The 21,972-nt window shown below is 39.5% G+C and overlaps 1 protein-coding gene across 1 annotated transcript in view; it reads left to right on the top strand.

Moving 5' to 3' along the window:
* Positions 1-6,169: 6,169 nt before the first annotated feature.
* The window catches only part of RAB11FIP2 (RAB11 family interacting protein 2), a 35,687-nt gene continuing 19,884 nt past the window's right edge, over positions 6,170-21,972 (top strand). Inside the window, exons 1-3 of the mRNA XM_005021115.5 lie at positions 6,170-6,852; positions 18,177-18,619; positions 19,310-19,772. Coding sequence (XP_005021172.1) covers positions 6,500-6,852; positions 18,177-18,619; positions 19,310-19,772 — 1,259 coding nt within the window. The 5' untranslated portion in view covers positions 6,170-6,499. The remainder of the gene's footprint in view (positions 6,853-18,176; positions 18,620-19,309; positions 19,773-21,972) is intronic.

The raw sequence follows: 21,972 nt of genomic DNA, 5'->3' as shown, positions 1-21,972 counted from the left end.
ATTCTCAGCTGGTCCCCGGTCCTGGTCCCTTCCTCAGAGCAGGCTGCCCAGGTTGGCATCCAGACAGGCCTTGAATATGTCCAGAGAAGGAGACTCCTCAACCACCCTAGGCAACCTGTTCCAATGCCCTGTCACCCTCACCGTTGGAAGGCTATTAATAAGGCTGTGAAAGAAGTTCAATGAAAAATGAACAAAAAAGATGATGGTTCCAACATTTGTAGTATTACCTAGTGTTTATTTCAAGTCCAATATTCTACTTATTCTAGTGTAACTGTGACTCCAGATTTCTGTTTGAATAGTTTTATACCAGATTACCAGATTTCAATTAAAACAATGGAAAATCCAATGTGCATTTGCCTGATTTCAATCCTTCACCCCCTTCTTTATGCACACTTTTACTTTGCTATCTGTCATGCGATCCTTCGTGTACCAGTGAAGAATGAGGTAGGGAAGACCGAAGCTACATCCTAAGCAAAGAGGAGGAAAAACCCTAGAGACAGAGGAGAAAGGCACAGAAGCAATGACAGTGGCAGTACCTGAGAGCTTAAAACCAGCAAGAAAGCGTGTGTATGGCTGTTGAGAGCTATAGGAAGATTCAGCCCTCCTGTTGAGGCCAATGGGAGCTGAAGGATGAGATCCAGAGGAAACCGGCCATAAGAATGAAGGTGAAAAGTAAAAGGGACTGTGCCAAGCGGGACATTGCCTACCTCATTCAGCCTCAGAAAACCAGGAATCCTCATATTTGGGGATGCAACATTTGTGTTCAGACCAGAAACGCGATGCATGTGTTCACCTAGCTTTCAATATTTCCATCAAAATACATTCAGCTTAACGACTTATTGTTTTTCTCAAACCAAGAGAGCAGACAGGAACAGTAGCATGAGAAAAACTTTCCAATTCACTGTGGTGTGTTTGAGCCCAGCAATCTGATTTCTGCAATCAATTAATTCTGCTGAATTCCTGAAGAAGTCAGTAATTGAAACAATAACAAAAGCTAAGATAAAGTTAACAAACAACTGTGTTCAGTCTCAAAAATTTGCATAGTCTCTCCAGTAAATGTGTAATCTGGACAGTTGCAACAGCTACTGAAAGTTAGTTGTCTAGGCTGAAAGCAGGAGCTTGCTGCATGTCTAGACAAAACTAGCCTGTGCCTCACAACTGCATAATGTTCAAAACAAACACCTCACCCGAGATCTGCCAACAAAGAATCATTCAGAAAATAATTTCAAAGAAGAGATAGCATTTAAAAAAAAAAAAGGCAAAAAGCTTCCTACTTCATAAATAGAAGTCAGGGAGAAATTAAATCACCAGATTATCTGCTCCAGTTTACCACTGTAAACTGCTCTGATCCTCTTTAGCAAGTATGCAGCTGGAAATGAAAAGCAGAGCATCGAACAGCCTCAGAGCAGAGTAGGCTAAAAGATTTTCTTGCCTTTTCTTGTGCAAGGGCAGCCAGAATATCAAGCCTGATGTTTAATCAGATGTACCATTGGCTCAGTAATGAGAGTGGAGAGGGAATTTCAAATTACTGAAACTGACAAAAATCCACTGTAATTCTTGGAATACTCTTTTTTAAAAAATGAAAACACAAAAAATTAAAAAGCTGATCTTTTGGGCCAGAAATGCCTGGAAGAATGTGTAATAGAGATAGATGGCACACATGAGGATTAAGGTTCCATGTTAAATACACTGTAGATATCCACTGTTGTTCTGTGATAATCGCTTTTTAAACTCTCTCATCATTGTACCTTGTTTTCTGTCCAAGTCCACTTATTCTGAGGATATTCAATCACGTCTTTTCTTCCAGTTCTTTTTTAAAGATTTTTGAGCTTAAAATGTTACGCTTAGAGCTTGCATTCAAAAATATCTCCCTTGAGAGCTACATTGTGTTAAAAATGATTTTGCTTTGAGGAAGCCTGGTAGCTCTTGCATCGTTCTCTGCCTTGTTCTTCTCCCCTAACTCCCTCTTCCCAGTGGAGGGCTGAAGGAAGATGGCTGAGAAAAGCAAGGCCAGAACTCTTGCTGTTGGAAAAAAAAGCCATCAAATCTAGAACTGATGGTCTCAGAAAGGCTTCTATGGTTCTGATCTGCACTACTTGTCCTGTTGTGACTGCTCCTGCACCTCCTCTTTTTGAGGTAACGCCCCTTCCCTCATGTTCAGTCCACTTTGTAATTCCTTCCTAAATAAACCACTTAAAATGAACAGCTTTTTATGACTAAGATGCATTTTAGTGACATGAGCTAACTAGAGGAAGGAACGTGATGACCTTGACACATAAAAAGATGAGCTCTTTTCACGAGCAAGCACGAATTGCAGATCTTGCCAAAAACACAGTCTAAGGAAAACGCCTCTCTTTACCCAAGAGGCATTTGAGTGTTAATTATCTCTTCCAGAGTCCCAGGACTTTCCTTCTCCTGTATCTATTTTTGTCTGCTTATTCTAATCAGCAAAAAGACAGTGACAAGAGAATTTATCCATCACCCCTCAGCATCATGGTATCTTTCCCCACATGAACTGTTGTTTGGTTAGTGCCCGCTTCAAATTCAGGCAGAAAAAAGGGTTTCTCAAAGATTAGTCATCCTCATTAGCATTCCCACTGTACTGCTAAGGCAACATATTTAATCTTAATGACCACGGATATTCCTGCACTGTTTGTCCTGCACCCACAATGCTTGGTCTCAACATGGAGGAAAAGCAAAAGTGAAGGAACAGTACAGTCTCGTCACCAAAGCAGTGCATAGAAAACAAAATGGATTTTTCTAGTGTGATACTCGGTGAATCATGGATGGTGATGAGCAAAACCTACAGTGCATGCAGCCACTGAGTGGTGGCGGTGGTTTAGTAAATGGGAATCTGAGTCGTTTCTGGATTAATGCTCTAACATAGTGTCAGGGGATGCTGTGTTGCTGGAGATATCATTATTTAACTGAGATGTTTTGTCATTTATATTGCACGTTACATTCAAGAAGACAATGTCCTTATTCCAAAGAGGATGGAATCAAAAGGCTGGATTGCAACTTGACCCTGGAGGGCTATAAGAGGGAATAAATTATATCTGGTGCACCTTTGAACAAAATTCACTCTAATTCACGGGAGTGGGGGAGCTGAGAGGTCCCCACTGCCTGCTCCGCCAGATGAACAGAGAGAGGGAGAGAAATGACAGGAAGAAAGGCTCCCCTCTGTTGTTCTCACATGCCAGGTTGCGGACAAGGAGAAGAGGACTAATAATCTGTCACTGACTTTTAAATCAAGAACAGCAGACTGTGTGTTGTGTTGGTGTATTTTAGGCCGAGTTACAAAAGTTCCTTCACCTTCCTCTTCCTCTGTTCAGCTGCAAGCATATGTATTCAAGCTAGCCCCAACTGAGAAAGATCTGATGAGATGAAAAAATAGAATACCAATAAAATTCAAGGAAAAAGCACAAATCCTGCCTGCTGTAAGAGCTCATAAAACTTTTTCTACGACACAGCATGCAAAACATGATTTCTGACTTAAATTTCTGATTAAATAAATACATTCTGCCTACCTAAAATTAATTTCTTGTTTTGATTTGACAATTGCATCATGCTTGGTTTAGATTTGATGCAATGAAGAATACTGCATTAAAACAGAAGTTGTATGTGGTAAAATTCATTTAAGAAATAATGTGATTTAAATGTGTCTTACTGGTTCCCCAGTGTTTTATCCCCATTGCCTCAGCCTCCTGCAGAACACTTTTATCATTATCCTTCCTCACTCTTCCAGCCATTTGTCTTAAATATTGCTACACCATCCACAAGCACAGCAATTCAGCCTGGGAACTTTGTTAAAAACTTATTGTGACACATTTGGGAAAGAAACCAAAGGATCTTAGGGGACACTGGCAGCTGGAGAGGAGGGCAAGCAATTTCCAGATGAGGGGTGAAGGTGATTTATCCCAAAGAGTTGATGTGCAGCCTTAATTTGATCAATGGTATCTCATTGTCATGGTTTCAGATGGATAGAATTGATTTTCTTCATAGTGGCTGGTATGTGTTTTTTTGTTGTTGTTGTTTGTTTGATTGTTTTTATTAATTTAGGAGAAAAATAATGTTAATAACACACTGATATTTTAGTTGTTGCTGAGCAGTGCTTACAAAGCTGGTAGATCTCTGAATGGACTATGGTTCATGGAAAAGGCCGTGCTGGAGCAGGTACCTCTTGAAGAACTGTGGCCAATGCATAAGTCCATGCTGGAGCATGGGTGAGGGGAGGAATTCTTTGCAATCTTAAACCCTGTAGTCTGGTCCAAAGGGACCAAGGGTGGAGATTTTGATGGATAAATCTTTAAATTACCGTAACTCTGAGTTGCATATTATGGGAAGTACTATAGCAGGAGCCACTTGAAATGTAGTAGGATTAGCCTCACAAGCAGCGGAGCAAGTGACCTGACCTGAGCTGGCTTTGGTGTCCAGTAACTTCACACAACATACTGCTTCTCCTGTCTTGAGCAACCACCATACCAGAGAAGCTAAATCATGGACTAAAAAAAAACCCGTGGACGTTTTATGGACATCACAGGGGTGGTCTACAGACTAAGGGAATGATATTGGTGTGTTAATTGAAGAGTGGTGATTAATGAAGATGTATAGGAAAGTGTGGGACCTGAGCATGGCTTAAGAAGTGTGGAATAAGGGGTGGATTTTGTCTTTTTTTTTTTTTTTTTTTTTTCTGGGATAGTTGATTTTCTTTGTAGAGGCTCAAATGAAGTTGTGTTTTGGATTTTTGATGAAAACAGTGGTGATAACACACTGATGTTTAGTTGTTGCAAAGCAGTGCTTACACAGACGCAAGGACTTTTTGCTCGGCCCGTCTTGGGCTGGGGGTGCACCAGAAGCTGTGTGGGGACACAGCCAGGACAGCTGGCCAAAGGGATGTCCCACACCTTACAGCATCGCGCTCAGCAATAACAGCAGGGGTAAAGGAGGAGGCAGTGGGGGATATTTGCAGTGATGGCGTTCATACTCTTCAAGAAACTGCTACCCTTGATAACTCAGTTACATGCTTTTGTCTAAGTATGATCCCAAGAAATGTTCTGGAGTTATCATTTCCAACTGGACTATCTTCCAACATGAACAGAAAGCAGATACAGTGAGGAAGAGGAACGACATGCCAGCACCGCATTAATTATCAGAGCGTGCAGACAAATATCCAGTTCACAGTCAAAACTTAAGGGTCATCCAAGTAGTTATTTAAACTGTTAGAGATAACATGAGCCTAGGCTCAGCTTGTAAAGGGAAACTAATGACTGTGTGCAGACCAGCGATCCCCAACCTTTTCTGACCCTGGACAATAACTCGCTCAGCGTTACGTGTTGTGGGCAGCATCATACTTTACTCTCCCTAATGGCCTTCAACTTTAACTTTTTAATTTCCTGTAGCTCAGCGCAGCAGGAGAAGGTCTCCCAAGCTTTTGTTGCTCGCTAACCCGTGGGCCACGGGCTGGGGACTCGTGAGTGAGGGGTGGTGGATGAAGTATTATCTGACTGGGCTGCTGATTTCTCTGCTTGCTGTGGTTTACATGGGTGGGATATAGACCCTGGCAACTGATATTGTGTGTGTGGGCTGCTGTTTTGTTTTGCAGAAGTGAAGTTAATGCCTGTGACTCTGCTTACAGGTGCATTTGCACAAACACCCATTGACTCCAGGTGTGTTAACAGAATTGTGCCCTCAAAACGTCTGCCGGCTATCTTTGCTTCCTCATTTAAGTTAAATACGGTTGTCAGGGTGGGGTAGGAAGGAAAAAAAATAAACCAGCAGAAGCTCCAGGGTTTCCCCAGGCAGCTTGCACCAGGACAAGCCGGGCTGGGGCCGGCCTGCGAGCCCTGCTCCCCCTCAGCCCCCCGTCAGAAGCCTTCCCCGGGCGGCTGCGGGTGAAAAGCTCCTCAGAGCCCGGCGGGGAAGGCGAAGGGGAGGCACCGCCCGGCTGTGGCGGTGGCTGTGGCTGTGGCGGCGGGGAGGGGGCGAACCCTGCCCTCTGCCCTCTGACCGCCGCCGCCGCCGGCAGCATGGGGAAGGCGGAAGCGGCGGAGCCGGCCCGCCAGGCCCGTCAGGCCGGGGGGAGCGCGGCGAGAGGCTGAGGAGGAGGCGGCGGCGGGGCCGGCCCCGCGGCTCTGCCCGCCGCCCTCCGGCAGCACTGACACCGTAAGGGGCCGGGGGAGGCCTGCGGGGAGCCCGGCCCGGGCGAAGGGGGAGCGGCTGAGGCGGGCCCGGGGCCGGGGGATGCCCTGCGGGCGGCGGGGCCGGCCGGCAGCGGGCGGGCGGGGAGCCGGGCTCCGGGCAGCGCCGGGCGGCCCCGGGAGAAGCCGGGGGCCGAGGGGACGCGAATAGGGTCGGATGGAGCCGCCGGTAGGGCTGGCGGGGGCCGGGGGGTGCCAGGCGTAGGGAGAAGTGTCTGGGGAGCGCCCTGAGGCTGACAGGTGTCGGTGCTGGAAGTGCCCTGCCGGAGGCTCGCGGCCCCCCGGGTGTTGCTGCCTCGAAGATGATGCTGGCAGAGCAAGCCCAGAAGTGGTTCCCAACTCACGTGCAAGTCACGGTGCTTCAAGCCAAAGGGCTGAAGCCCAAAGGCAAAGGCGGCACCAACGACGCGTACACCATCATCCAGCTGGGCAAGGAGAAGTACTCCACCTCGGTAGCCGAGAAGACCCTGGATCCGGTATGGAAAGAGGAGGCCTCCTTCGAGCTGCCCGGATTACTCATGCAGGAGAACCCAGACAGATACATCCTGTACCTGATTGTCATGCACAGGTCGCTGGTGGGGCTGGACAAGTTTTTGGGCCAGGTGGCGATCAGCCTGAACGATATATTTGAGGACAAGCAAAGGAGGAAAACAGAGTGAGTGACGGTTCTTTGGTTTTGTTTGTTTTCTCGTTATAACTTGTGTGCACGCGCTTTGGAGGGGGGATGGGAAATAGAAGCCTCGTGATTAAGGAATTCTGAAACAAAATTAGGACATTTCTTTCTTCTATGGTGCGTTCAAAGCCCCAGGCATATACAGTTCTGTCAGTGGGGACTGACCTCTTCCAAAGAGAAATTTACTGTAATCATAGTGGTCACCCAGCGCAGGGCAGGGCTGTCAATAACATTAACACTTTTTGACAGATTATTGTGTGCAACATGAGCTCATTACAGTCTGTTTTTCTAATGATTTCTTTTTTTCTGTTCTGCTAAAGGCAGAATCCCTGTTCAGCTTGTACCTGTTTGAACCATGTATGAGACTCAGACTCTGAAGCCTGGTGTCATTCCCTCTAAAAATGTTTTTCTCCGATCGCTCCAACTATGTGTCTTTAAATATTTTATATTTATGTTTTAGTGGTTAATGAGCTGTGACTTAATGAAGGCTTCCCACAGCAGCATGGTACTTTTCTGATCCTGTTTAGTCTTAGGCCATGATCCTGCACGGAGGCCTCTACGGAGAAGACAGAAGAGAAATTTCTGCCATTGTAGTAGCCTCCATTATTACCTACAGAATACTTTTCAAGTAAAAATGTTGTTTGCCAGCAAATTCACTAGAATGCAAAAAATAAAAATATAATTTAAAAAAGCATCATAGCAGTTTATTAGACTTAACAGTAAATGCATCCAACTGTTCTTGTGAGTCTGTTATTTAACAAAACTAGTAAAATTGTTAGCATCTCTAGTGAGGGAATGGTTGTACCAAGATGTCTGGTGCCAGTGTGATTCATTGATTTATCATTCAAAGTGTATGGGAATAACTGTAGAGGTGTAAGTGTACTGCTAGCATGCCTGTGACTAAATTATTTGTGTTTGGTTTAGCTAGATTTGTCGCACAGAAGTAGTACAAGAACAGCATGGAGACCTCTAAGCAAGCTGTGAGTGGTCAAAGATGTTCTGCAGCAGTTAAGAAGTTCCTGCCCCAGACGTCTCTCTTCCCTCCTCTCTCTTCAGTAGAGTAGAAAGGAACCCATGCCCAGACCTCAGCTGGTAAAACCAAAGTTAGGCAGTTCTTCTGTTAGAGGTATTCTGCTAGAGGTGGTGGTTTATGGTGAGGTGGTGGACTTTGCATCAAAGTGACTAAGACTCTGGCATCGTTTATCTTTTGCTGACTGTGCTCTGGAGGCGTCAACCTCCAGCAGAGTTGGAGCAGACAGTTGGAGGCGGCAGTCAGTGCAGCAACACTAGCCAGATCTTGTTGATCACAGCCTGAAAACCATCTCAAAACCTGGTTCTGCTTATGTGGAGTGGTGGTTGAGGTTGAAGGAGCACCAAAGACAGGTCAAAGCTGTCTTTGCTTTGTGTTTTTTTTTTTTTTTTTTAAACTGAAGTTTTAGCAAAGCAGTATGTTCACTAACCATATAACAGGGAATAACATGTCCATAAAGAATCTGTTGTGGGTCTGTAGTGCAAAGTAATACACCTTTTAATTGCTTATCTTAAAAAGATAAGGCAAAACCAGTAGCGGTACAGTTATCTTTTTGCAATACATGTTAATGCCTCTAGCCTTAAGGTCTTAATTTCTGTTTACACTTGGTTCAAAAAGTTTCAGTGTTCTTCAGACAGGGATCTTAAATATTCTTTTAATCATCAGCCATAATTATCTTGAAAGTCAGCAGACAACTGCTTTAGGTTAAACACCTAGCTGCTCTGCAAGAAAAAGGTGAATGGATGACATAAAAATGCTACTAAATGTGAAAACTTTGTCAAACTAGATAAAAATATGTATTCACAAACTGGAGGAAAATATGTAAATTATTCATGTATTACTGTGAATAAGAAAACCTGTTTCCCTTTGGGGATCCAGACACTTCTGCATCGATTTTAGTAAAAATAGTTTTGGAGTGTTAAAAAATTATCTCAAGAATTTATAACTGGCAAAATTAACATAGTCCTTGTCAATTCAATAAATATTCAGATCCTGCCAGTACTTTTTACGTGAAGTTGTGCTTAGCCCGGTTTCATATGTATGTTCGTTGTTCTTTCATTTCTTTCTCTGAAGTGTGAGAGAAGAACTCCTGCTACGTAAACATGCAGCGATGCTTCCCCAGACCACCACTGAAAACGCGAGGGCTCCTGAGAGCGCTCTGTGCTGCCTGCGAGCTATGCTTCACCAGACAGGGGCCCGTCGGGAAACTTTTACAAACAGCTTAAGTCCTGTTTTCAGGAGTTACTTGAGCATTTAAGATTGCAAATCTTATTAGAAGCTGATGGGTGTTAGGCTTCTAGAGCCTAACAGCCCTACTTGTAAAAGTCTTGCGTGTAAAAGCGCAGCTAAATGGTTGCTTGGAGTTTTGGCAGCACGTGCTCTCTTACTGCTGATTTAAACTCTTACGAGGTAGGAGCCATTGAAAATCCACTTTCTTATTGTGGTCTTTATACGCTTAGAAACCAAGAAAAATGTGTCCCTTGGAAAATCATTTTGGAAAAAAAAATAACGTGGTCCTTAAGCATGTAGATGTTTTTGAAATGTTATTGTGGTCGTCTCCTTTATGCCTTCGTGAATGCATGTCTGCTGTTGCTGTTTCCCATAAGCGTTAGCTGGAGATGTGGATGAAATACTTGAATGTGTATGTGAGAGGGGGGCAAACTTTCAAGAAAATACTCAAAAATGTGATCGCAAAAAAATGCTTTCTCTTTCTTTTTTTCTTTTATTAAATCCTTTTTGATACAAAATATTCTGAGTCCTAAGTTGGCAGTAAACTGAGGGTGATATATTTGGACCTGAAGACCATCCAGCCGTGACTGTGGTGTGGGAACTGAGATACCCAGTACCTTTCAAGACTGAGTCCAATGTCTTTATTACCGAAGCATTTGATGGTTGAAAGCTATATTCATTGTTTCAGAAACACTAATCTGTTTTATTAAGCAATGTTTTTACTTTCAAATATGTTCAACAGGCTTGTGGTGTTATTAAATCCAGAGTTATTTTCTTATGTTGATGTAACCTTAACATTTCTTGCTTTGTTTGGGGATGAATGAGATCCAGTTATTTGATGAAGTGTCTATTGGTAATATTTCTACTTTTTAATATATTTAATAGCTTCCTCTTTCCAACACAGCTGTACATATGGTGCTGTAAGAGACAGACTCAAGAGTCACCAGGGTATTGCAAAAAAGATATTTAATATTCTACACAATGCTGAACCCTGTCAGCAATTCCCTAGTGCTTTTTTAGTAAGGAGGTATGAGAAGTGAAGGCTACCAGCTGATTTTGAATTCCTAGGAAGAGTACAGGGTGTGTGACGTTCAGCTTTTTGTATTTTTTTTTAATTTAATATTTGCTAATTTGGAAGAGGTACCTTTTACATATTCACTGCAGATTGAAAAATATGCTAGAGAAAAATAATCCTTTTTTATGTATAATGTTTTTTGTTTGTTGCTTGTGACACCTTAAGAAAAATACTTTATGCAGTGAAGTTTTTAGGCAGAGGCCTCACGATAAGATTTGCATGTCTGGTGTTCCAAGAAACTTGCTGTGACACAGGGTTTAATGAAACAAAGCAACGATTTAGTGTAATTTAATAGTGAAAGTTCTGTATGCACCATCATGCAATGTCCTTTTTCTTCCTAAACTGATGATTTTTCAATTTCTTAAAAGTGAAAATTCCTGGAACAGTTAGATCCAGATGCTGCTCAGATGGTCATTTGCTAGGTTTCTTCCAGAGACCTCAGCCAAAGCATCTGCAGGATCCTAGTTCATTTTCTTTCTGCCTTTATGGAAAAAAAAAAAAAAATAATGCCCATCGCATTGTGGTAGCTTTGTAAATTTGACTCTCTGGCGACTCTGCTGTAATTAGGAATGGGCAGGCGCTTTTTACTCTTTCTGTTCATTTCTCCAGGCTTGAAACTAGGCTCCAGATGTCTGGAGTTTTTAGTGAGTTTATTTAACTGTTTGAGAAACTTGGGAGATACGGCTTCATTGGAGGTATATTGAACATAATTCTTCTGATCTTAGATTTCTGCCATAGTTTATTTTTTTTGCAGTAAAATCCCATGGCATTTTTCCTTTTTATTCATACTGGTAAATACGTTGCATTTTTTTTGGCCTGCTATCCTAGAACAAATGCACCTCTTTTGCTCTTGCAGTTAAATTTAAATGATGATGGGTGACTGTATTGTTTTAAAGTGTATGTATATTTTTGTAATTATTTCAATTGTTATAATTCATAGTTGCCTTGATACTGCTGATGATCTGACACTGTGTAACATCAAAACAAATATTTGAATTATTATGGAGTGAAAAATACCCATTTACTGACACAATTTACTGCAGTATTTCTCAGTAGCTTTCTTAATGACTGTGCATAGTTTTCTTTTTTTGTTTTTTTTTTTTTTTTTTTTGTTTTTGTTTTTTTTACTCCTGTGTGATAAATGAGCACAACAGCAGAAAAAAGAATTTTCATTAGCTTTCACCGTGATATTACTTATTTCATCAGCATTCATTTGGTCCTTGTTGTCCTCTTAATTCCACATTATTTATTGTCCATTCCTTTATTAGCTTTCCTGGAGAGCTAATATTATTATACCTTCAGCTGATTCAAGGTGCAACACTTCTCTGGAAGGTTAAATCTAGAGGGGGCAGGCTGTAGTAGAGTTGTTATTTCTTAAATTTATTTTTTTTTGAGGAGACATTTTAGGTATGTGACTTATTTCCCCTTCTCCCTGGTTTCTGTAATACCTCAGCCTCCTCTCCACACCATCAAATTGCAGCAGTATTGACAAAAATGTTTATCTGAGCAGAGTACAGTGAAGGAGTCTTGGCCTTATCTAAGATGTTTGTCCTCTGTACGCTGGCCATATAAAAGAGTCGCAAACAACTTCTCATGAAGCGAAGCACAAAAATTGAAGATTGACCTCGATCAATACCACTTCACATTAACGTACGTGCTTCTTCTTATGACTGCTGAGCTTCCTGAAAGAGAGGAAAATGTTGTGACTTCCTCCAAATTAATGTGAATTCCTTCTCATCAGCCGCCCTCTATTATACGGAAAGGTTCCCCCTTCGCTTGCCTCTTCCCTGTCCTCTCTCATCTGCAGCAGCGTGAGCAGGAGGCAGGCTTCCAGTGCAGCTTGGATCGAGTCAGCAAACAACTGTGAATAAACAGAAAGCAGGGTTGTGGGGGGCTCAGCGCTCGTCAAGAAGCACTTTTATAAATAATTATACAAAACATAATAAATATTATTTACTGTTTCTGAGCCTTATGTTTATTTCAAACCAGAACAATGTATTTTGGCTCACTTTACAGTGTTAAATAATAGTGGAAATGGCAGGCTGGAACAGAAATTATCAAAATGTTGTGGTTAAAGCAAGAGAGAAAAACTCATTCTGCTCTAGTCAAAAGTGGGAAGAGCAGCAATTACACAATTTCTCAAAGGTACAAAAGAAATAGGCAGCATGGAGGATCCATATGAATTCGTTCTGTTGCTTTCATGGTAGCGCTCAGGAAACAAACAAACAAAACAAAGGAGGAAAGTTGGTAGTGGGGAACAAACAGAAGAAAAAGCTGCTTATGGGGGAAACCAAGAAGTGGAGCCCAGCTGTAGCTGGAACATAGCAATATTTTAAAATCGGCTAGCAATATTCCCAGCATTTAGGTTTCGACAACAACTGTGAGCATGTATCCCGAATAAGTCATAATTCTGACTCAGAGCCTGAGTGCCATCTGGACTGCAATCCTTCTGTGCGCCGGTTTCTGTGCACACACGCATGCTTCCACACACACAACTGAAATAACTCGCCTTAATCCTCATACCTTCACTCATTTTGTTTCTGAAATAAAAGTTTTCACACGCGGTCTTCAGCCAAAACAATAAATAGTGTAAACGAAGACCGGTTTAATTACTTTGATTCCAGCTGATGTTAGCTAACCCCTTTGTACGGGTATTGTAATATGTGTCAGCTCCCATATGTTTTGTGGTGTTACAATGTCAGTCTGTAATATTTATTTTTAAACTCTACTTTGTATATCTCATTTCAGTTGGCTTCCAGAAAGTAATAGTATTCATCTTTGTGAATGTCATCACTTATCTTAATAAATAATCCATTTTCTTCTGCATTTCCCCTCATGCGCTATGGAGGCTGGGCTCAGTCCCTTGCTTTAATTTTCCTACTTTTCCACCTTTATGGTGAAACTCCTGGTATGGTATCAGAGTGACTTACTGGGAAAAAATACCTCCTGTATTTTTTTAAAGGTGTGTTTGCTGCTAAGGAATTTGTTAGACAAGTCAGCACTTTGGATGCTGTTTTTAGCCATTAGCTGGGGACATTTCTGTTATTGAGATTTGGTGGAGTAAATTTCTTCATTGTACCTAACTCACACATGTAATCTAACACAAAGTAGTTCCTTTCCATGACGGCTGGTGGGCATGTTCTGTCGCTGGGATTTTGGTAGCATTTTTAGGGGCAGTTTGATAAGTACCTGCTGGCCTCCTCATAACTAGGTAGCAGAGTAATGTCACTTACCAGATCAGGCTACTGGTTTTAGCCATAAAATCAAGGTTAGAAACAGAATTAATTCAGTAATTTGGGAATTAAAATCCGGATTTTGCAAAAATCTTTAATTGCAAGTCAAAATTACAGCAAAGTGATATTAGATCAACTCAGTAGGTGTTTGCGGAGTGAAAGCAGAATACCATATTTGCAAAGCAGCAAAATGAAGGGGAAAATTTCTTTGTCCCATCTTCAGCACCGGCAAGGAAACCGAGTCAGAAGATGCTCTTTCATGCACAGGTTGAATGTGCTGGCTAGAATACTTCCAATGCCTGTTGAAGTTGGTAAATAGGTATCCCAGTGGTTTTGGAGGCTTATAAAGTTGTATATGATTAAAATAGATAGTGATTTTTCATGCCCATACTGTTAATCACATATTCAGCAGAGTAGGTTGAGTGATGCTTCTTCAAACAAAAGAGAGGACCAAGGCTTGGAACAGTCAAATTCCATGGCAGTGTTTGAGGATAAGGCACCATGACATCAGCTTCCTGCTGTTAGTAGGGGACAAAAAATACGCTTTTTTCAAAGTACTTGTTGAATGCAGGATGAAGGGTTTAATGGGAGTAGTATAGGTAAGCAAGAGTGAGTTGAAAAACAGAATACATGGAAAGAAAATGAAATCAGCAAAAGGGGAATAAAAGAGCAGTTGAAGAAATTTTGTTGAAAATAGAAATATTTATGGATTGCTAGCTGTTTGGGTGGAATTAAGCAGACTAGATTTTTTGTAATTTATTAATAGTAACTTACTTCACTTTTCTCCTTCACTCTTCCTGTCTGTCTTTCCTAAGGTACAGGATTCAGTGCCGCTCATACCATACAATTTAATAATATGAAGACGATTGTTAGTTTCTCTCCCAGAAATAAGGGAGCTTTCTTTTTCCACCCCTAATTGTAGGTGTGGCCAAAATTAAGTAATTTTGTCATGGTTAGAAAATTGTCACATTTCTGCAGATCGGGGCTTTGTTTTTCAGGACGGGCTGCGCAACAGGATTTTTCCTATTCAGCCATGAATCTTGATCTCTTTATGTGTTCAAAAAATTGCCAGCATGTAGACTGACAGTTTAAATAATACTTACAGAATAACAATGATCAGAAACCTGTGCAGGACAGAGAAAGCCCATTAGCACACTCCAAACCATATGAGAAAAAGAAGCAATGGTTCTTCTGATAGAAACCATAGGGGAGAAGAAGAAATTAGAGGGTGTATGGAGGATGTTGTCCTACAGGACATTGGAAGGTGAGAGCAAGAAGTATGAATGTGATTCAGGAGGCAATAGGGCTTCCTTTGAAGTTGAGAAAATTTGCCAGACTTTGTACAAGGTCTGTTTAAATAAAGACTGTCTGCAAGACTGGATGTAATATTTGGTTATTAAATAAAAGGGCATCTGCTCTCATAAAAGCCACTCTGTTTTGTTCGTGTATGTTATTGGCTATTTTCCTACTTTGTTCAGGCTTTCTATAGAATAAGCTTATGGCAGCCTGACAAATGGAGCATTTATTGTGGCTAAAAGTACTGTAAACAAAACCAAAATAGCAAGTTTTATTGGCTTTTATAATACATTACAATTTTTAAAATTGGCAGTGGTATAGGGGAATTTAGTATTTTAAGATCAAAATGTTATCTGAAAACAGTGGACTTCATTTTCCAATTCTTTTTTCTATTATGTTCAGCACTGTTTTTCTATTTGTTGCTCACGCCCATGTGTTGTAGAAACAGATTCTAATAAGAAACATTTACAGACTCGGTTGCTTATTCACGTGCAGCTCCACACAAATGTGTTGCTTGCATTTGTTCTCATCTGTTTAAAAAAATAATTATTTGCCTTTGAATTTGAAGAAAATCATTGAGTCTGCTTCTCATATTGTCCTGTTATGAGCTGAAGCATATGGAACCTTCATTGTAAGTTAATCGAGATAAACTCTCCAAGGTAACAAAAAAACCCTCCTTGAAATGCCTATAAAAATTAAATATATGTGTTTTATACACAGACCTGATCTAGCAATCATTCTTCAAATAGAAATTCCACTGAAGTCCAGAGGAATTTAGCTGGAGTAAAAAGTTTATGATCAAATTCTATTGGAATCAGAAGTAGCGTTGAGCCTGGTCCCACCAGGTACAAGGTCCAGTGCCTCATGCACCTCTATCTCACTAGGGTAAGGAGAGTTTCTTTGTTTTTTCAGCTGAACTTAGTTTTGGTGTAAAGTTCTTCAAAGTCTGCTTTGAAAACAAATGTACGAACCGCAGATGTCGGTGTATGAGCTGTGTACCGAAATGCTCTCCTTCAGACCTGGTGAATGTCAAAACAGTATGTGTGGGTATGCCATTAGTGGGGAGTGCTGATAGCGACATGGAGTAGTTGTTAGTTCATGATAAGAATGTCAATAATTGGGTTAAATTCAGTTTTAAATGAAAAGTCTTTCTTCAACACAGCAAAAGCTGAAGAATTTATATCTTGATATTGCTCTAAAACAAGTTAGCGTGTGTCGTATGTGTTTAAAGTTTCGGTTATTTCTAACTAGAAACATGAAAATCTTATCAGAGACACGATGTTTGAGAGATAAGAGTGGAGGGAAAGGGAAAATGTTTCTTTATTGTCTAGGGTGAGCTAATAAATTTGAGTGTCAAAAAGTATAAGCCTTATATATATATATTTGTTTACTATGTAAGCAATCATGGACAGGGCTTTCTCTTTTTTTTTCTTTTTGTTTTTTCACACAGACAAAATCTGTAGAGATCTATAAGCAAGGTCTTTGCTTGCTTGTTACATGTATTTTAATTGCTCTTTTTTATATATAAAAAAAAGAACGTATGAACATAATCTCTTTTAAAGAGTTTTAAAGAAAGCAGCCTATCTTGTCTTCCAGTTTTTGTGATGTTATGCATCATAAAAAAGAGAGTTACTCTTGTTTCTGCTGCGTATGTTTTCTTTAGAGACTGTAGATGAATTAAAGAGTTTCTGGAATCAGTTACCAAGAAGTGAAATTTTATTAACTAAAAGGAAAAACAATCCATCTTTTTTAGACACTTAACATATTTCAGTTTTTGCATTTCATTTAAAATACATAAGCGAAGTTATCTCACAGCAGAAGGAAAACTTTTAGGAAAGAAGTTTAATCATCCTGCATTAATTGTCCTTCTTTTTGAACTTGTGGATCTGCTGGTCTGGGTTCGTGTTGTCCAGTGTCAGGACAGAGGTGGTCTGATATTTCTTAATTATTCTGTTTTACTGTGGTATATAAAACATTTTGGATGTCGCAAGGCAACAGTAAAGTCCATAATGCTCTTTACCCTTTCATTATTTCTTTGGAAGGTCACTTTTGAAAGTATTTTCTCATCTCAAAAAAAATAGTATCTCTTCCTGAAAACGTTATTTCAGCTGTCACCTTTAAAAATATTTATGAAATCTGAAAGGAAATTGAGGGCTATTTTTCTCCTTTTCTGACCTTGTTTTGTGTGTTTGGCAGTGTTGAATAATGCATGTGTAACTGCATAATCAATTTTGCATCTGCGTTGATAGGCAATTTCATTTCTTAGTCTCCGGTTCAAAAGTTACTTGATCATGACGATGTATTGTTGTGCTGGGATGCGTGCATTGCTCCTAGCAATGCATTACTACACGGGACGGTCTTAAAGTAACTGTAGGGTTGCTACTACTCCTGTGTTTAGCTGAGCTTTGTCCTGGTCTAACTTGTGTAAGCACTGAGCTAAAATACATTTATTGTTACAGAATTTTGAAATTAGTAATTCCATAAATAGTGAGGGATTTGCACACTTTTTTGGGACTTTTGGTTTAGTTTCGTCTCTAGACAGGTGGAAGAGCTTGTCCTTTAGGGGATTTGTCCTCTCCTCCCCAGACTTTTCAGGGAGGTTGTGAAGTGGTGTATTTCTTTTCCTTCATGGTACCAAGCAAATAAGCCATTGAGTACTTTAATACTTAGAAAAAGCTTAAAGTGGAGGTGTGAGACATGGTTCCAAAGCTTGTGGAAATAGTCCTAAAGCTAATCCTATTGGTGACCCCCAAAAGATGGGGCAGGTGTTAGATACCCCTACATGCTCGCTGTTCTGCCACTGCTGCGTGTGGAGATGCTGTCGCCAGGGGTTCCAGTTGCAAAACCAAAATGATGATTGACTGTAAAATCATTCTGAGGTCTCAGATATTTCCTTGGTAGTGCAATTGATATGAATCATTACCAGTGGTTAGAAGGAAGGGGCAGAGAGGAAGAACGTTTGCTAGCAGATAACGTAGGCAAAATCAAACGAGAATAGGTTAATGAATGAAATAGTTGTCATGTAGTAAGCATTTGGCTAATGCATCTCAGGTAAATAAAGACTACTTGAAGAATACCAGTGCTCCTTAAATAGCACAACAATATTTATTTGTGTCTATAATTAATGAGGTACAAATTATCTGTAAGTAGATGTGAGCCCATTAGGTCTGGTGAAGTTTAGTGAGCTTCCACTGGACTGACTTTGGTTCTTGCAACAAGTGAATAGTGCAAAGAGCTTCATGCTACTTTACTTATTAAATGTTTCCTCTTTCAAAACCAAATATGGACTAAAAAGCTTTTCAATAAAGGAATATTTTGATTTTTGGTATGAAATTTGGTTTTCCTATTTTTAACTGTACTAGCCAGACATTAACCAACTAACTAGAATTTAATGACTAGCCTCCAGAAAACACAGCTTAACTTGTTCTTCTTCTCCTTTAAGGTGGTTTCACCTAGAGTCCAGACAAGGAAAAAGAACTAAAGACAGAGGTGAAATAAAGGTCAATATTCAGTTTATGAGGAATAACATGACAGCAAGTATGTTTGATTTGTCAATGAAGGACAAAACCAAATCCCCTTTTGCTAAACTAAAAGACAAAATGAAGGGTCGAAAAAATGATGGGACGTTTTCGGATACATCCTCTGCCATCATTCCAAGCACTCACATACCAGATGCAAACATAGAGATATGTAGTGGAGAAGTACAAATGAAATCAAAACCAAAAAAACCTTTCCTTTTGGGACCTCAGCGGCTATCTTCAGCTCATTCGATGTCAGATTTAACAGGATCACACGTCTCCTCAGAAAAACTAAAATCCAGCACAGTCGGCTACTCTCATCTCTTCAGGCGCCAGCTAGAATCTTTTGGTTCAGTTGATGAAGGCGGTAAGTAAAACTCATGCTACTTAATCTTGACAATTATAATCACTAGGACATTCAAAAGTCTATTTCTTTAGTTTATGAAGCTATTCCAAGGCTAAATAGTTAATAATATATATGTTTTTTCACTTCTGTTAGTTGGTGGTTACTTATAAATGCTGTTTCTGAGCATAAGGAATCATTTATAAGCCACAGTGTATGATAATTTATCATTTTTCCTCTTATGTCCTCATTTAAGAGTATGTTGTAATGAAACATTGCGTACAAGAAAGAACTCTAGGCAAAATAATGTCTTCTGAAAAATAAAAGTGTCTTTAAAAAGTTTAGAAACTATCACCAAAGTTTTAAACCTGATTTATACGAAGAACTGAAAGTATTTTGCATTGTGCAAAGTTATTATGCAATAGACTACTGCTGTTTTCTGGAATGCCACGCTAGCCACAGCTGTATTGTTTGTACAACCTAATTTTCACACAGAAAATAAAATTCTGTAGTATCTATTGCTTCCTTAAACGTTTCTGAACCACCAAGTCGAGGCCACAGCTGTTCATTTTTAAAAATACATTAATTATTCAAGCATGGTTTGAGCTAAGACTCAATTGGTAACCTAGAACTAAGTTAGAGTGGGTTCTCTGCATGTTGTAAGGTGTGCTGTACTGTCTCATTGATAATGTACTAATAACAGATTGTTTGTAGGGAGTGTAAAGTCTCCACATAGAAGGACGTTAAGTGTCGATACTTCTAAAATGAACCAGCTTGACAGCACAGTTGATGAAGCTGCACTTGAAGCACAAAACGACCCATTTACCAATGTGAGTGCTTCGCTACCCCAGAAATTTGCTACACTGCCACGACAGAAAAATCCATTTGAAGAAAGCCCAGCAGCATGGGATCAAAACATAAGTCTGTTTTCCAAACCTGTTGAAATAAAAAAAGAAATGAAAAAAGAGAAAAGAGAGAAAGTTAGTCTTTTTGAAAGAGTGACTGGAAAAAAAGACAGCAGGAGGTCAGATAAATTTAGCAATGGGGGATCAGAGAGTTCTACGGACTTGAAATCACCCAGTGCATTTGGGGAGACTCATCAGGAGAGTTTTGATTATGAGTCGACTAATCCGTTTATGACAAACTTCAAGCCTCCAAGCATGTTGCCATCTTCAAGGTAGGTTTCTACTGTACTTTGATCTGATATGTTGAATATGCTATATAATTGAAAATGCAAAGTGTTGAGAAACACAATCTTTGTGCTTTATATACATTTATATCATTGCTTATCTGCTCCTAAGTAAAAGTTAGCAACTTCTAATACAGTTTTATTTAATTTAGAAGATATATGTATATTGCTAATATGAACTCTGACTGTTCTAGGTTACTTGCGTTTGCGGAAAACCTTGCTCATGCTTCAAAATGGGTTCTTCCTGAGAGTCTTCTACTTTCATTGAACATTCATCACTATTACAATGCTTTAAGTCTAGGAAAGGGTTTAAGTCTAAGGGAAAAGTGAAACAGAATAAATACATGGTGAAGAAAATTTGAGTAATGATAACAAATGCTCTTCTTCTTACCACTTGGGAAAGAACTGGGTTTAGATTCTGTGTGAAACCTCAGGAGCTGAAGACCATTCTGTTTCTAAATGGGAGCATCTGCATGGGCACTATCATGCTTGAAATCATTTGGCTCACTGTAGCTTTCCTGAGTTCATGTGTATTCAAGGCCTTATACGAGACAGCAGTTTATATGCTAAGCAAAGTGAATTGAGTTACAGGGGGTGATAAGAAACTTTGATTTAAATAATCCGTTCTAATCTTTGTTTGCTTATCAACAGTTTACTTGTTTTCCTTAAATTAAAAAAAAAGTGTATCCAAAATTTCATTTCCCTTCTGGCTTTTGTTTACCAATGAGAAAGATAGTCTTATATATACATATATGTATATACATACATACATACACACTGCATATGCTGAGTCCAATATATACGTTTAAACAGTTAATAATTAACTCATTCTTCATTAATTTGTTCTTTAAGATTATAGAATAAATCAGACTTACTGTATCCCAACTCAATTTTATTCATAGGTTTGAATGTATGCACTCCTGTTTTAAACTTATAATCATTTTTCTCAATAAAACTAATCTTGGATGTGAATTAGATAAACTGAAATGGAACAACTGTAGAAAAGATTCAGTTGCTAGAAGCGCGTATGGACTTCAGTGAGTTATTGCTTCCCACAAGACAAGTCAGTGCAACTGTCTTAAATAACAAGTTTACAGCCAGAGTATTAAAATATTATTTATTTAATAAAGATTAGAGTAAGGTTAGGATGTAGCTTCGTTTGTCAGAAGTTAAACTTTCATTTAAATAAGCTCCTTTAAGGAGGAGTAATTTAAATAACAATTAAAATTACATAGCATTTAATTTTTTTTTAAATGAAAATTTCTATTGAGGCAGATGCTAGATATAAGTAGTGAAATCTTCTGAAGTTCTTGAATGCAACAGATCTTGATAAATATAAATCATAAACGGTAATCATGATGGACTGTTTTTCTTTGTAATTAAAAAGCTCATCACAGTGCCCCTTCAGAAGGACTCTAGTCATTTATTCCCCCTTTTTGTATGAGACTCTTTTACTAGTTCTTGACTTTTATGTAAACATATCTATTTGTCTTATCAAAAGTTTATTTTGTTATTTTCAAAAAGCCACAAATAGTAAACATTCTGACCTTATGGATAAGACAGCTACTATGGAATAATATCTATCATGCAATAATTTGTTAGAAGCTCTCTGTGTTTGCATGCACCACTATTATGGTCTATGAGAATCTTTTACAATAAGTTCACTTTCTTTCATATGTATCTTGTACAATGATTTTCTTTTGAAGTAGAAACTAATATAAAATGTGCATATTTAATAAGTTTACAGTTTAAGTTTACCTTTTATCTGGGGAGGATTTGCTGAATAGAATCCATTTTTAATTTTTAGAATTAGTAATACTGTGAAGAAAGAACTGTATAAATCTGTGGGCACGAAATAATTGAGGTTGAGTAACAAACTCGGTATGCAGAAATCATACACAGGCAACTTAGATTTTGAGTTGTTTTTTTGTTTACTCGGTATGCTATTAATCTCTTTTGCATGGATAGCATCTTTGCAAGTAAGACAGGCATTATCTGTTTAGTAAGCTATGTCCAAAATCAGTGTTCTGGTGTGGATGAGGAGTTTGCTTTGCAGTTGGATCTCCCATTTATCTCCACCGAGCTGTGCCTTGCTTTGAATGATGGATTCATGGATTCCTGCCTGATGAAACTCACAGGAAGATGTGCATTACAGCCATGAGTCCAGGATGGAGCTGGTGCAAACAGA

The sequence above is a fragment of the Anas platyrhynchos genome, chromosome 6, assembly GCF_047663525.1.
Source record: "Anas platyrhynchos isolate ZD024472 breed Pekin duck chromosome 6, IASCAAS_PekinDuck_T2T, whole genome shotgun sequence".
Classification (NCBI taxonomy): Eukaryota; Metazoa; Chordata; class Aves; order Anseriformes; family Anatidae; genus Anas; species Anas platyrhynchos.
The sequence above is the reverse complement of the archived record's forward strand: the minus strand, read 5'-3'. Positions and strand labels throughout refer to the sequence as shown.